The 15,583-nt window shown below is 57.4% G+C and overlaps 1 protein-coding gene across 2 annotated transcripts; it reads left to right on the top strand.

Annotated features, from left to right (window-relative positions):
• Nucleotides 1-251: 251 nt before the first annotated feature.
• TNFRSF1A (TNF receptor superfamily member 1A) lies at nucleotides 252-15,560 on the top strand. Of its 2 annotated transcripts, none has more exons than XM_002712835.5 (10): nucleotides 252-615; nucleotides 7,567-7,717; nucleotides 7,943-8,071; nucleotides 8,352-8,501; nucleotides 8,668-8,746; nucleotides 13,247-13,320; nucleotides 13,423-13,539; nucleotides 13,845-13,873; nucleotides 14,068-14,377; nucleotides 14,471-15,560. In XM_002712835.5, the coding sequence occupies exons 1-10, from the start codon at nucleotides 577-579 to the stop codon at nucleotides 14,776-14,778; spliced, it is 1,386 nt and encodes a 461-aa protein (XP_002712881.1). In that variant the 5' UTR covers nucleotides 252-576; the 3' UTR covers nucleotides 14,779-15,560. The 2 variants fall into 2 exon arrangements, with proteins under 2 accessions (XP_002712881.1, XP_017198891.1); XM_017343402.3 differs by lacking the exon at nucleotides 252-615 and adding an exon at nucleotides 6,221-6,586.
• The last annotated feature ends 23 nt before the right edge of the window (nucleotides 15,561-15,583 follow it).

The following is a 15,583-nucleotide window of genomic DNA, read 5'->3' on the forward strand; positions in this document are numbered from 1 at the left end:
CTGAAGGCCACCCAGCTGGGCTGGAAGCCCATGCATTTGACTCTGGGTCTTTTCATTGCTGTTCCATTGGGTCAGGCTGGTGCTGGGGTGGGGGACCCAGGCTCACTGCACCTGGTGTTTGGGTTGGGAGTGGTCAGATCGGTGGGTTGAGGGGGACACAAAGCAGCCAGATCCAGGGCTGCACTGCCTCTACCTGGGGTCGGAAGAGTTAAAGAACCTTCGACCCCTCCTCCCGCCTCCTCCCCAGGCTCTTCCTGTCGCTGGGTTGCAACACCGCCTGCTGCCACTCAGCCTTCTCCTCCCACCTCCTCCCTCCTCTCGGCTGTAATCTCTCTGAATTCTTCAGATTCGGGCTCCAGTTCTGGCCTAGGGTTCGAGAACCCTGGGGCCCGGCCCGTGGTCTCCGATCCTGAGTCTCCACTCTCAATTTCCCAGTCCAAAGCCCCTCCCCGCGCCTCGCCTGCCCTCGGGACCAGCGGGACTGACCCGCTCCTCCCCAGCCGCCGCCGCCGCCGCCGCCGCCGCCGCCAGCGCCCGAGCCCCAATGGGGGAGTGAGAGGCCCCAGCTGGCCGGACATGGGCCTCCCCACCGTGCCTGGCCTGCTGCTGCCACTGGTGAGACCAGGGACCCAAGCGGGAGCGGGGCAGGCCCTCCTCGGCGAGGGGCCGAGGCTTTCCTGTGTGCTCGGTGTCGCCGCAGGCCCGCGCGGCCCCGGCCCAGCCCCTGCCGGTTGATGTCCCCAGCCCTCCGGCCTGGAGCTGGGGCGGGAGAGAGTGTGCGAGGGGTGAAAGTGAAGGAGGCCTGGGGAGGGTGCGGGCCTGGGGCGGCCGGACTGTTGGCGGGGGAGGTGGTGGGCAGGCCGCGGCGGGGCAAGATTTGGCGGGGAAAGGAAAGGAGTGGGAGAGTGGGGTCAGAGCTCTCCGGGTCAGTCCAGAGGCTCCGGAGTTCTGTCCCTCTGGTCAGCTGAGTGGCCTGGGCATGCGGGGCTGTGCGGGGTGCGGCTGGCCTACAGAAGCTGTCTGAGCAAACTTCCACAGTTTGGAAGGCTGGTGAAGCCGGGAAGTGGAGTCCAGGAGAGGGCCTAGGGGGGTGGGGTGGGTTTGGGGTGCTACCTGGCTGGGCCTCCCCCACTGGGGGACTTTCGTACCCCTTCCACCCCTGGGTGGGCTGCGTGGTAGGAGTCTCCCGCGGGACTGACCCCTCGCAGGGGATGCCAGCATTGCCACCTGTGCCTAGCCAGGGTCCTGCAGCCCACAGACCTGAGCACCAATCCTTGGTTTTTTCTTCTACAGTTTGGTTTGGGGAAGTTGGTAGAAAGTTGTTTTCGTCACTGGAAAATGTTCCTTTCTCCAGCTTCAGCCTTGTTTCACTGACTCCTCGTTCTTCCTCAGTGCCGGGAACTCACCTCTTGCCCATACTTCAAGCCCTGTGCCCTGCCTCATGGGGTGGGCTTTCCCTGCCTGTGTGGACCAGTTTCTCTGGCCCCTGCCCAATTGCGGCCCACCCAGTGCCCGCGTCCACTTCCCTTACCTTTGTCTCAACACCATTCCTTCCTTTCCTCGCTGTCTCTCCAGAGGTTTCTCAGACTTGCCGGGCTTCCTTTTTTTAAAGTTTATTTATTTATTTGAAAGGCAGAGAGAGAGAGAGAGAGAGCGCACAAGAGATTAAAGACAGAGATCTTCCGTCTATTGATTCATTCCCCAAATGCTCACAACAGCCAGGGCTGGGGCAGGCCAAAGCCAGAAGTCAGGAATTGCATCCAGGTCTCCCATGTGGGTAGCAGGGACCTAAGTACTTGAGCCATCATCTGCTGCCTCCCAGAGGGTGTGTGTATTAACAGGAAGCTGGATCCCAAGTGGAGCCACGACTTGAACCCGGAGGCTCTAATAGAGGATGCTTGTATCTCAAGCAGTTTCTTCTATTCTTCCTTTCTTCCTCTTTTTTTTTTTTTAAAAACATTTATTTATTTACTTGAAAGGCAGAGTTAGAAAGAGAGAGAGAGAGAGAGAGAGAGAGAGAGATCTTCCATCCGCTGGTTCACTCCCCAAATGGTCACAACAGTCAGGACTGGGCCAGGCTGAAGCCAAGAGCCAGAAACTCCATCCGGGTCTCCCACGTGGGTGGCAGGGGCCCTAGAATTGGGCCGTCTTGTGTTGCCTTCCCAGGAGCATCATCAGGGAGCTGTCCTGGAAGCAGAGCAGACAGGACTCGAACCTGTGCTCTGATATGAGGGTGGTGGCCTGATCCACTGAGCTACAGTGCTGGCCCCCTGCAGCGTCTTAACCTCTGCGCCAGATGTCCGTCCAGGGCCTCCTTTGTGAAACCTCGTCTGTCCTGCTGGCCCCCCACCCCTCTTCTCTGCTGTGGTCCGCATTTCTGGACCCCTGTTCCCAAAGCAGCGCCCTTGGTCGCTCTCCTCTTCCTTCTCCACTCCTGCCTCCCCTGCCTTCTCCAGATCTGCCTTCCCCTCCAGCTGCCCAGCTGAAGGGCTCGGTCTTACCTCTGCTGTCTCTTTGGGGATCCATCCCCTGGCTCGCCCCCATCACAGCTGCGTGAACTTGAGCAGGTTCTATAAACCCTCCATGCAGGTACAAACTGCACCACCTGGGCCCTGCTTCATAGCGCTGATCTGAGATGAAGCAGGTTGATATTTGTTAGGGGCAGGGGTCTCCAAAAAGTTCATGGAAATGCGAATGATGAGAAAACTGTGCCTAAGCCTGGATCTCACTAAAAATAAACTCACTTTGAATTCCATTTTCTGTGAACTTCTCTGCCGTCCCCTCGTGGTTTTCGATTTGTTAACTATTGCGTAGAGATCGCAGCAGCGAACAAACTCCTGTTCTCATGGAGTTCACGGCCTAGTGGAACGGGACACAGCAGACAGCCCTCCAGAGGCGTTCAGCTTCTATGCACTGTTAGTAGTAGGTACTCAGTGGCCGCCTGTGTTTAGAAAACAGAAAGTCAAGGTAACTGAACAGGAGGGTGCTGGGTCCTGGGCTGCTGTTGTCCCAGGGCGGCCATGACCGTCACAGGACAGAGCCTCGGCTGGCGCTGACCAGGGAACAGGACAGACAGACACGTAAGGCTGCCCGTGAACTTCTCAGGTTGTCCGCATGCAGTGGGCAGCACAGAATTCATGGCTGCGGGCAGTGTCCCTGTGAGTGGGGCCACAAAGGAGTGAATACAAGACAGGGGTGGCAAAGCCAGCAGGACTTCACTGCTCCCCACGAGCCTCCAGCCTAGGAGCCAAGACAGTTTACAGAAAAAAAAAATTTCAGACCAGTCTGGAGGAAAATACCCACAGATGCGTTGTGATGTCCTAGAGCACAGATGGGAGGTGGAAGGCTTGGGGGGACGTGCCTCCAAGCCCCCGTTTGCTAATCTTTCTTGGCGGGCAGATCTCACCTTCGGGAAATGCAGGAGCTACCCCAGGCTGGCTGAGGGGTCCTGCCTGCGACAGAGCACTCCCGGGATCCAGCCTTGGCTGTCTTTGGCCCAGCGAGAGCCCTTTAAGAGCAGGAGCCGGTGTCATCCGTCTAAGTAGCCCCAGCACCCCTTGGGAACCTGGCACATAGCCTGTGCCCCTTACCTGTTCGTTGAATACAGTAAAGAACAAAAACCTTGTAGAAAGGTGGGTTTGGAGCTGCCATGTGGCAGGAGTGAGGGAGAAATGGAATGAACAATAGCCTTGAACATGGGCTCAGGGTGAGGAATTCATTCATTCAGGCCCTGTTCTCATGGGGCGCACCGTGTGCCTGGGCTGTGTTCGGAACAGAAGTGAGGCGTCCCTGGGAAGCAGCAGTCCCCTAGAAGCGATGTTTAAGTCAGGCTCTGGAGATGGAGAGGCGAATTCACACAGCAGCCAGTGCAAGTTGAAGCCTGCGTGCAGATAAGAAAGTGCGTGGGCTGGATGGGAGCGGGAAAGAGGCCGGCCTGGCAGTCACCTGGAAGACGGCTGCAGCCATCCAGGGGACGTGGCAGGCCTAGAGAGCCCGCAGAGGAAGGAGCAGAGAGGTGAATGGACAGGTAGGGTGGCAGCAGGGTTAGGGACAGGATCCCGAGATGAGAGCTGTGTCTGAGGCCTTGGCGTTGGCAGGGTGACATTTGTGAGACGGTGACATAGGTGAGAGTGAGGCAGGAGGGCAGGGGCATAGCCAAGTGGACATGCATACGGGACAGGCCAGAATGAGGCTTGCAAACTCTTTTCTGCCTGGGTATCATTTGCACGTGCCTCATTCACGCGTCAGTGAAGGGAACCTGTGGCCCATCCTCATTCACCTGGGTGCAGGTTTGTGGGGAGGTGGGGGCTAGTCTGAACCGCTCCCACCCCAGCCCAGAGAGATGCATGCGTTCCTGGGGGGGGGGGGGTGCTGCCTCTGCACCGCCTCGTTGGGCTGGGTTCAGCAGGAGAGCACAGGTCAGCTGCTAGGTCAGCTGCTGGGTCAGCCGCTGGGCCATCCGCACATGTGTATGTATCTGCTCCTCTGGCTGGCCAACACAATGACACTGTCTGCCCGAGACACTGTCTCTCCTCTCATGGCTTTATGGTCTGCTTGGGGAGATTGTATCTACTCACCAACATAACCATATTATGATAAGAGCCAGAGGAGATACCATCAGTTCGTGGTAGTCAGATTCACAGAGGGCTGTCTGCGAGCTTGGGTCATGGAAATGTGTGTCATCAACGGGTGCCTGCATGGCAAGGAGGTGGCATCTCGGCGAGGCCCTCGGGTCTCCACTTTAGGTGAACTCACATGTTTTGATGGCACAGACGCGGTAGTGCCAGGGAGAAGGGCACAGCGAACGGGTCCCTGGGAGGTGGCTGGGTCAGGGTTAGCCCACAGGGTCCGTCTCCGCTTTCTCAGCCCCGCTCTACAGCCCCAGTACAGGAAGTCACACTTTAGAGCCTCCCTAGGCGGAAGCTGTGGGGGAGTTGGAGGGGTGCTGGGCCGCCCCCAACTGTCTCCGCGGCACCCCCGGCTTCCTGGGGACTGCACTCTGGCTGGAGCTTACCTCCTCTGTCTGCTGTTTTGCTGGATAATGCAAATGTCAAGGACCTGGCCCGGCTCATAGGCCAGCCGCTGCCACAAGGGGTGCCTCTGGGGAAGGGGGGGTGGGCGGCAGAGGCTGGGGACCTGGCCTCTGGGTGCTAGAGCGAGCTGGCCTGAACACTGCCGTGGGCCTGGAGAATGGCACTGCTTCCCTCCCAACAGCCCTTCGTCCCAGCTCCCTTGTTCCTGGAAGTGGGTGTTCAGGGCTCTGGAGTTTTCCTCAGAGGCCAGGGTGCTTGGAGGGGAGAGGCTGTGGAGACTCAGGATTGGCTGGGACTCCAGAGAGGCCCCCAAGCCCAGGACCAGCCAGACTGTGGGAATGCGGTGAACCCAGGGTGGGAGGGCGCCCTGGCCTGGCCTGGCCTGCGCTCTGCTGGACCTGGGGAGCACCAGGGGGCTGCCGGGAGAGCCCAGGGGATGGGTTTATCTGCCAGAGGCTGGAGGAGGAGCGGGGGTGGGGCCTAGTCTAAAGGAAAGAGGCGGGAAGGAGCTGAGTGACCCCCAAGGAGGGGTGGGTACTGGCCTGAATGGAGGAAGCTGGGGGTCAGGGAGACTTCCCTTTGGGATGGGATGGGGAGAGGGAGGCATTTCCTGAAATGTGCAGGCCAAGTGGAACAGGGGTCCACTGCCTGGTGCGGTTAAGGAGTGGAGGGTAGCAGGGAGGGATAGAGAGACTGGCCCGGAGGAGGAAAGGGTGGCCTGCGGTCCCACTTGCTGGCTAGGCTCTTTCTGCTGACTCATGACCCCTGAGGAGCTAGGGAAGCTGCTAGTTCCCTCTCCTCTCCTCTCCATCCCCTCCCTCCCTCTGGCCTGAGTCACTGGGCGGAGCTGCTGGGAAAAGATTTCTCTTTCCCGGATCTGACTTAACCCCCAAAGGCCTGCGACCCGAGAGAACCTCTCTCCCTACCTCCTCCAAGCAGGCGCCTCCCTCACTGGCCAGAGGCCTCCAGAAGCTCCCCCCAGGGCTGATCCAGGACTGGAGAGCCCCTAGTTTCTCTTCCTGACGCTCTCACCTCCAAGCCTGCTTAATGAGACGTGAAGTGTCAGTGACCTTACAGGCTCCAAGTTCTTCCTTTGGGGAAATAAACCACACATTTAGGATTAGGAAGTTCTTCCCATAACCAGCCCTTCCTGTTGTCCTTACAGCCCCTGGCTTCTGGATGGGAGAGCCTCCTTGTCTGCTGGGCTCGCAGTGGGTGGCTGGCCCTCTTCCAGCTCTGTGCGGCTGTGGCTGCAGCATCACCCAGTGGGTGACTCAGGTGCCACCCGTTCCAGTCTGTGGAGCTGGGGAGGCTGGAGCTGCTCGCTGTGGACTGTCAGGCCCTGCTCTCCTGGGCTGGGTGTCTGTGGTCTGATTGGTCTGCTCCTCCATGTTTAACATCCTTTGAAGACATCCTGTTATCTGTACACAAAGCGGCTCCAAGCAGCAGAGAAAAAAGTCAAGGCCCAGGGAACGAGAGAAATGAAGCTGGCAGAGATCAGAGAAGCGAGTGTGCGCAGGAGCTGCTCGCTGACTCCCGGCTTCTGTTTGTCGGTACGGAGGCTAGAGCAGGGCAGGCCGTGTGGGTGCTGTGGACTTGGCCAGAGGCTGTAAAACCCGTTTCCCAGCGCCCTGGTGTGCAAAGGGCTTCTGGACTCCTGGCAAACCCCCAGCTCCTGTCCTAATGGTCATTTGAGCTGAATCATCTGCTTCTGGCAAACTCTAGTTTTGCGTGACTGCCTTTGCTCACGCCCACTCCTGCCTGCAACTAAATCTGTCACCTGCCTATCCCATCCCTGACCCCTGAACTTTCCCTCTCAGTCCCCTCCCTGTCTGTCCTTGCCAACTGGGAGTGTTTGTGGAGGTTGACTGGTGGGAGGGAAGTGTCAGCGCAGGATTCCCTCGTCAGGTTCAGGTTCGCCACAAAGGCTTAAAGGAGCTCCTCCTCCAGCTCTCCGGCTGCCCAGGATGAGCAGGGGCTTCGACCCCGATCTGATTGCTCCAGGAAACTTTCCACCAGTAGAACATAATCCAGGAAAGTGCCCAGAGCCTGCCTGCCCACCTCTGTGAGGGTTCACATGGAAAGAACCCTGTGACCCCCGTTCCCACATGGAGTGGTGCTCCCTAATCTCTCGGGCTGCCTGCTGGAAGAAAAGGCCAGAATGGGGGGACCTGCCAGGCCCTGGTCCAGACATTTTCTTGCACATCTGCCCTGTGTGTATCACTGTTAGCTACTCTAAGGGACTCCAAATGAGGATAAAAAAACAGCCTAGGGCCCGGAGCCCCCAGGCCAAGAGCTGAAGGGACAGAAATCAGCACATAGGATACCTGGAGAGCAGTTCAGTACCAGATCACACGGTGCCAACTGTCAAGGAAGAACTTCAGTGTGCGGTGGCCCGGGCAGGGGAGTGAGGGTGGGGGTGGGGGGTGCCTCCCCGAGGAGGGACTGGAGCTGAGGAGGTTTTCGATTTGCTGTGTCTGAGCCTCCTACCCCTACCTCTCCTGAGGGTGTCTCCTTCCTGATTCTTCCCCAGGTGCTCCTGGCTCTGTTGGAAATACACCCCCTAGGGGTTGCTGGACTGGTCCCTCACCTTGGGGACTGGGAGAAGGGAGAGACTGTGTGTCCCCAGGGAAAATACAACCACTCTCAAAATAAGTCCATCTGCTGCACCAAGTGCCACAAAGGTAGGAGACAGGGGTTTGCAGATTTGCCCAGGCATGGGGCCCCTGCTCCCTTGCGTGGCTTTTTCCCCGATGTTCTAGAACCTGTGCTTCCTGCCCTCAGTGCCCTATCTTTGCTGCCCCTCCTGGGCTGGGATTTTCTCCCTGCTTTCTCTGGCTGGGCTCTGTAGCATGGGGCTTCTTCCCAGAGCTCTCAGCTGCAGCCTGACCTCGATGCCCTGTTCTCAGGAACCTACTTGTACAATGACTGTCCTGGCCCAGGCCTGGACTCGGACTGCAGGAAGTGTGAAAACGGCACCTTTACCGCCTCGGAGAACCACCTCACCCAGTGCCTCAGCTGCTCCAAATGCCGGAAGGGTGCGTCTGGGGAGAGGGCCAGGGCCCTGCGGAGACAGAGAGGCTGCTGGCTTGAGCCGCGTGCCTACCCAGTCCCTGTGGGAGTGCACGTCCACAAATCAGTGCCCATAGGGGGGGCAGGGGTGTGTGTGCAGGCGTGGGACAGTGTGCATGTGTGCGCGTGTGGCACAGAGACACACGCGGGAGGGGTGTCTGAGAATGAAGGGGTGCGGAGAGAGGGTGAGTGGCGTTGTCGCGGAGGGGGACGCAGGACTCATGCACCACCTTGTCCTCTTACCAGAGAGGAATCAGGTGGAGATTTCTTCTTGCACAGTGGACCATGACACCGTGTGTGGCTGCAGGAAGAACCAGTACCGGCGTTACTGGGCAAAAACCCAGTTCCAGTGCTCCAACTGCAGCCTTTGCCTCAACGGCACCGTGATCATCCCCTGTGAGCAGGGTCCTCCCGGTCCCCAGAGGAGGGTGGCGCTCCCCTTCCTGCCCACTCCCACGGGCTGCACGCTGGGGGGCCGCCTCCCCCACCCCGCCTCACTCGCTCGGGCCCTCGGGGAGCAGGGCGCTCCCCCTGTAGCTGCCGTGCTTGCTTCTCCCCGCAGGCCAGGAGAGTCAGGACACCGTGTGTGACTGCCATGCAGGCTTCTTCCTAAGAGAAAACCAGTGCGTCCCCTGTAGTAAGTGAGTATCTCTGCCAGCTGCGGGGTGTGGCATGGGGTCCCACAGCTGTGGCTGAGGGTGACTGGCAGGGGCTGGCTGAGTGGCGGGCACTTCATTGAGACACCAGATAGTGGAGTGGGTGTTGTGGTGCGGCTGGTGAAGCCAGCATCCCATGTCAGAGTGCCAGCCAGTTCAAGTTCCAGCTGCTCTGCTTCATATCCAGCTCCCTGCCAGTGTGCCTGGAAAGGCAGTGGAGGATGGCCTCAGGCGCTTGGTCCCCTGCTGCTCACATGGGAGACCAGGGTGGAATTCCTGGCTCCTGGCTTTGGATCGGCTCAGACTCCGTTGTTATGGCCATTTGTGGAGTGAACCAGTAGATGGAAGATCTGTCTCTCTCTGTCTCCCTGCCTTTCAGATCAATCCTTCAAAAAAAACAAACAGACACCAGACAGTCCTGCCCACTCCCCCAACTTGTTTCTCAAAACTTCTTAAAATTTATTTTCATTTGAAAGACAGAGACAGAGATCTCCCATCCTCTGGTTCACTCTCCATATGCCAAATCCAGAAGCCAAGAACTCAATTTGGGTCTCGCACATGGATGGCAGGGACCCAAGTACTTGAGCCATCACCACCTGCTGCCTCCCAGGATTGGATCAGAAGTGGAGCCAGGACTTGGACTGGATACCCTGTCCCATGTGGGATGCAGGCATCCCTAGCAGCATCTTGACTGCTGTATCAAGCACCTGCCCCTCTTCAACTCTTTAAGAAGTCTTTGGGGAAAGAAGTACATACCCCAGGAACTTGTAGTCCAGCTCAGGTCTTCAGACCTTGGGCAAAAGGGGTCTCTCTCATCGGACCTTATCTGAGGAAGTATGATGGCTTAGGCTTACCTGGCAGCTCTGTGTGTATACGGTAAACAATGCCATCTCTTAGTACTGACAGCATTTTAGGTTTGATGCAATACTCTCTCTTCTCCCTAGTCGCTTTGACCAAGCCCCCTAACCTTTTTAGGCTCCACAGAGGCTGTTCTTACACACTCCCTTGCAACAAAGAAACTGAGGAGGGCTCTCAGTGAACTGTCCTGGGTTTAAGTCCCAGCCTAACCATGTACTGGCTGTGCAACTGTGGGCAAGTTACTGAACATCTCTCAGTCTTATTTTTTTGTTTGTTTATTTATTTCTATTTTTTGTGTTTTCAAGATCTTTTTTTTTTAAGATTTACTTATTGGCTGTCGCTGCATCTCACTAGGCTAATCCTCCGCCTGCAGCACCGGTACACCGGGTTCTAGTCCCGGTCGGGGCGCCGGATTCTGTCCCGGTTGCTCCTCTTCCAGTCCAGCTCTCTGCTGTGGCCCAGGAGTGCAGTGGAGGATGGCCCAAGTGCTTGAGCCCTGCACCCGCATGGGAGACCAGGAGGAAGCACCTGGCTTCGGATTGGCGTAGCGCGCCGGCCGTAGTAGCCATTTGTGGGGTGAACCAATGGAAGGAAGACCTTTCTCTCTGTCTCTCTCTCTCTCTCACAACTCTGCCTGTCAAAAAAAAAAAAAAAAAAAAAGATTTACTTATTTATTTGAAAAGCAGAAGTTACACAGAGACAGAGAGAGACAGCTATCTTCAGTGCTCTGGTTCATTCTCCAGAGTGGCTGTAACAGCCAGGACTGAGCCAGGCTGAAGCCAGAAGCCAGGAGTTTCTTCCTGGTCTCCTTTGTGGGATGCTGGCACTTCAGGCCAGGGCTTTAACCCGCGAAGCCACAGCACAGGCCCCAGATTTTTTTTTTTTTAAAGATTTATTTTTTATTTATTTGAAAGGCAGAGTTACAGAGAGTGAGACAGAGAGATCTTCCATCCACTGGTTCATTCCCACAGTGGCCAGGGCTGGGCCAGGCCAAAGCCAGGAGCCTGGAACTCCATCTGGGTCTCCCAGACAGGGGGCAGGGGTCTAAGGACTTATCATCATCCACTGCTTTCCCCGGCACATTAGCAGGGAGCTGGATTGGAAGTGGAGCAGCCAGGTCTCAAACCAGATGCTATTGTCTCCAGCAGAGGCTTAACCTGCTATACCACAGTGCAGCCTCATTTTTCTTATATTTCTAAAAAGCAATTTATTTACTTATTTGAGTGGTAGAGAGAGACACACACACACACAGAACATGTTCCCGTCTACTGGTTCAGGCCTCAAATGCCTGCAGCAATGGTGGGACTGGGCTGGAAGCCAGGAGCCAGGAACTCACTCCAGATCTGTCACATCGGTGGCAGGGACCCAAATACTTCAGTGACTACTACTACCTCCCATGGTGGACATTAGCTGAAGCTGGACTCGAGAGCCAGAAGTCAAATCCAGACATTTCAACATGGGATTCAGGCATTTTACTGGTGTCTTAGTTGCTAGTCACACACAACTCCTCACCTTTCATGTAAGGATAGTGACGCCGTTTGACAAAGCCGTGAGAGCCACGGCCAGTGTGGTGGTGCAGTGGGCTAAGCTCCGCCTTTGACTCTGGCATCCCATGTTAGAGCACAGGGTTCAAGTCCTGGCCGCTTCACTTCCTTTCTAACCCCCTGCCCGGGAAAAGCAGAGGTGACCCAAGTACTTGGGTCCCTGCCACCCACGAGGGAGGCCTGGATGGAGTTCCCAGCTCCTGGTTTCAGCCTGGCCCAGCCCAGACTGTCGCAGCCATCTGGGTAGCAAACCAGTGGATGGAAAGTTCTCTTTCTCTCTCTCCTTCTCTGTTGCTTTGCCTTTCAAGTAAAAAAATTTTTTTTAACTCTTGTGAGAATAACAAAAATACTACAGAATGTCTGACACAAAGCTGTTTTTCTATTTTTTCCACTAAGCTTCAGCTGCTGTTGAAAGGACTTGTATGGCTTTCCCTGCTTTCAGATTTCTGCTGTGAGCACACCTTCTCAGGGCGTGCCCCTGCTCCCGTGGAGCGCTCGGCAGGCCACACTGCCAGTGGCAGTCCCAACAGGAGACAAGCTGGTCCTACAGAGGCGCACACATAGGCTTAATGTTCACACAGGTCAGGTCAGGTCCTGTAGCTAGCGCCATCCTTTGCCACGTTCTCATCAGCAAAACAGCGGTACAATAACAACTTGAGTGACAGCGACCAATTCTGGGACACGGACTGTGCCAGTCTCGGTCCTCAGTCCCGAGGGTCGGGTTCGCTGCCCTTTGTACTGATGTGGAAGCTGGGCTCGGAGGAGATGCGGCTTGTTGAGAGTCCACACTGCCAGCTAGGGATGGTGTTGGAACTCGTACACGGCTTGTTGAGAGTCCAGACTGCCAGCCAGGGATGGGTTGGAATTCGTACCCTGACCATGTTTAACATTTTTCTATAGAGTCTTTTATTTTTAAGATTGATTTATTTGAAAGGCAAAGTGACAGAAGGAGAGACAGAGACACTCTTCCATCCACTGGTTCGCTCCCTAAATGCCCACAACAGCCAGGACTGGGCCAGGCCAAAGCCAGGAATTCCATCCGGGTCTCCCATGTTCCCACGTGGGTGGCAGGAACCCAGACACGTAGGCTACCTTCACTGCCTCCCCGGCGCACTTAAAAGGAAGCTGGATGGGAAGTGGAGACGAGGACTCAGTCCAAGCATCTGACACAAGATGCGGTGTCCCAAGTGAAGGCCTAACTTGCTGTTCGGTGCCCGCCCCTCTGACGATCCCTTCCGATTCTAAAATGTATCATCTTCTGTGACGGTTTCTTTGGCATCAGTTCCCAGGACAGGTTAAGCCTCATTATATCAAGAGATAGCAAAGATGTTTGTGAGGCAAAGATACAATCTCTATGTGTGTCTGTGTGTCTCTTTGTTTTTAGTTTGTGTGATTTATGTGATTCGGTGTGTCCTGTGTGTGTATCTCTGTGTGTCTGTGTATCTCAGTGTTTTGTATATGTGTGTGTTTTGTGTATCGGCGTGTATACCTGTGTGTCTGTGTTTTGTTTGTGTATCTCTGTGTCTGTGTGTTTTGAGTATGTGTTTTGTGTGTGTCTGCTGTGTATCTGTGTGTCCGTGTTTTTGTTTGTGTATCTGTCTGTTTTGTGTCTCTGTGTTTTGCCTGTGTCTGTGCTGTGTATCTGTGTGTCTGTGTATCGCTGTATTTTGTGTATGTGTGTGTTTTGTGTGTGTATCTGTGCGTATCTCTGTGTGTCTGTGTTTGGGGTATCTGTGTCTGTGTTTTGTGTATCTCTGTGACTGTTTTGTGTATTGTGTTTTGCGTGTGTCCGTGCTGTGTACCTCTGTCTGTGTTTTGTTTGTGTATCTCTGTGTGTTTTGTGTATCTGTGTTTTGCGTGTGTCCGTGTTGTGTGTGTGTGTGTGTTTTGTTTGTGTATCTCTGTGTGTTTTGTGTAGCTGTGTTTTGCGTGTGTCCGTGCTGTGTATCTCTGTGTCTGTGTTTTGCTTGTGTATCTCTGTGTGTTTTGTGTATCTGTTTTGCGTGTGTCCGTGCTGTGTATCTGTGTGTGTGTGTTCTCCAGTGGCAGGGCCTCTGTTCACCATCGCCGTCTCCTCTTTCAGTTGTAAGGAGAACCCAGTGTGCATGAAACTGTGCCTGCCCCCGACCGGGAACGTCCAGGGCTCTCAGGACTCAGGTGAGGAGGAGCGCCCTCGCCCAGCTGCCCTCTACAGTCCTTGCCCCTCCCCCACCCACCCATCCCCCCACCCATCCCCTGACCATGAACTTCGCTCTGCAGGCGCCACAGTGCTGCTGCCCCTGGTGATCTTCTTTGGTCTGTGCCTGCTCTCCCTGCTCTTCACTGTTTTAATGTGCCACTACCAGCGGCGGTGGAAGCCCAAGTTCTACTCCATTGGTGAGGGGGCCCTTGGCAGGGGACAGGGCGCTGGGGAGCCTGTGGGAGGAGGCTGGGTGGCTCAGACACGCAAGCGTGGGGGGTGCGAGGAGGAGGGTCCCCCATCTCACTGCCCAGGACTCTGTGGGTGGAGGGGGGCCCTGAGTGGCTAGGGGGAGGTCACGCTCTGTCGCTAGTTCTCTTGTCCCTGGGGCCACATAAGCCGTGAGGCATGTCACCACAAGTCCCCACTGCCAACCCCAGGACGGGGCGCCAGGCCTGAGAAGAGGGGAAGTGAAATTTATACTCTGTTTCTTTTTTCTCAGTTTGTGGGAAAGCGACACCTGTCAAAGAGGTGAGATGAAACCAGAGACCTGCCCCCCAAATTTCCCTGACTGCTCCTTATCATTGTAACACCCCGATCACCTGGGATCACCCTTGCTCCCACTCGGGGGCTCCCCTAATTCCCTCCAGCCCCAACCCCCAACCAGAATGAGGGCTGAGGCTGCCTTCCCCTCCCCCACTAACGCTGTGCCCACTCTCTTTCAGGGGGAGCTTGAAGGTCTTCCTGCCAAACCCCTCGCCCCTGCCCCAGGAGTCTGCCCGCCTCCAGGCTTCAGCCCCATCCCCGGCTTCAGCCCCGACCTGGGCATCTGTACCAACTCCACTTCCACCTTTCCCCGTGAGGACTGGCCCAGCTTCAGGGCTATGCCGCCCTCCAGAGGGGTGGCCCTGGCCTACCGGGAGGCTGAGCCCGTCCACACCACGGCCCTGGCCTCCACACCCATCCTCACCCCGCTTCAGAAGTGGGAGGACTGCAGCGCCCCCGCGGCGGTGGCCCCGCAGCAGCGCCCCGACAGTGAGTTCCTCGCGGGGTCGGGCGCGGCTCCGGGAGGCAGCAGGGCCGGGTGGAGGGCGGCCGCAGAAGGCTCAACGCCCCGCGTCCCCACAGCCGACCCCGTGACGCTGTATGCCGTGGTGGACGGCGTGCCCCCATCTCGCTGGCGGGAGTTTGTGCGGCGCCTGGGGCTCCGCGAGCACGAGATAGAGCGGCTGGAGCTGCAGAACGGGCGCTGCCTGCGCGAGGCCCAGTACAGCATGCTGGCGGCCTGGCGGCAGCGCACGCCGCGCCACGAAGCCACGCTGGACCTGCTGGGCAGCGTGCTCCGCGACATGGACCTGCTCGGCTGCCTGGAGGACATCGAGGCGGTGCTGGGCGGCCCCGCCTCCCAGCCGTCGGAGGCCCGCCTTCCGCGGTGAGGCCACGCCCCTCTGGGGGGCGCTGCGTGCCCCGCCCTGAGGCCACGCCCTCTCCGAAGGACGCTGAGTGCCCCGCTCTGTGAGGCCACGCCTCGGCTGCCTGGAGGACGTCGAGGAGGCGCGGCATGGCCCGCTTCCCCCTCCTGTCGCTCCGCCTTGCCTGATGGAGCCACGCCCCCGGCTGCCAGGAGGACTTCGAGGAGGCGAGGCGTGGCCCCGCCTCCCCCTTCGCTCCGCCTCACCCGGTGGAGCCACGCCCCTGGCTGCCTGGAGGCCGTCGGAGGCGCTGTGTGTCCCTCCTCCTGGTCCCCGTCCCCGCCTCGGAGGAGGAGCCTACCCTGGGAGATGCCCTCTGGGCCTTTTCTTCTGGAGCGGATCCTGGAGGGGCAGGCGTGAACTAGCAGCCACTTACTTGGTGCTACCCGTTCCGTGCACACACACAGCGTTTCAAACTCAGCTGCCGGAGCACCGCCCAGCTGTGCCCGCTTGAGTGCTCCCGAGGCTGAGCGTGCCCGGGGCCCGAGTGGGTGGTTGTGGACTACAGGACGTGGAGGGCCCAGCAGAGCTGCTCCGGCCCCTGGTAGGTCCGGGGACCTCTCTCGCAGCAGATAAGCATGTTTATATCAGTTGTGTCACACTAATAGAACCCTGGCGCCCCTCTGCCCCTTGCCCGGACGCGTCCTGGGGCAGGGGCCAAGGGCAGAACAGTGAGCCCTCCAGCCGGAGCGGCAGGCTTTTGTAAATTCACTAAAACCCAGAAATTAAAGCTCCACTCCCACGGGGATGGTCTGTCTCTGTGGGCATC

The sequence above is a fragment of the Oryctolagus cuniculus genome, chromosome 9 (assembly GCF_964237555.1).
Source record: "Oryctolagus cuniculus chromosome 9, mOryCun1.1, whole genome shotgun sequence".
Lineage (NCBI taxonomy): Eukaryota > Metazoa > Chordata > Mammalia > Lagomorpha > Leporidae > Oryctolagus > Oryctolagus cuniculus.

Excerpts from the sequence above, each read along its gene's own strand:
- TNFRSF1A (XM_017343402.3), top strand. The coding sequence starts at position 6,515 with ATGAAGCTGGCAGAGATCAGAGAAGCGAGTGTGCGCAGGAGCTGCTCG. Across the intron at positions 6,587-7,566 it reads CTCCCGGCTTCTGTTTGTCG|GTGCTCCTGGCTCTGTTGGA; the intron begins GTACGGAGGCTA and ends ATTCTTCCCCAG. Across the intron at positions 8,747-13,246 it reads CAGTGCGTCCCCTGTAGTAA|TTGTAAGGAGAACCCAGTGT; the intron begins GTGAGTATCTCT and ends CTCCTCTTTCAG.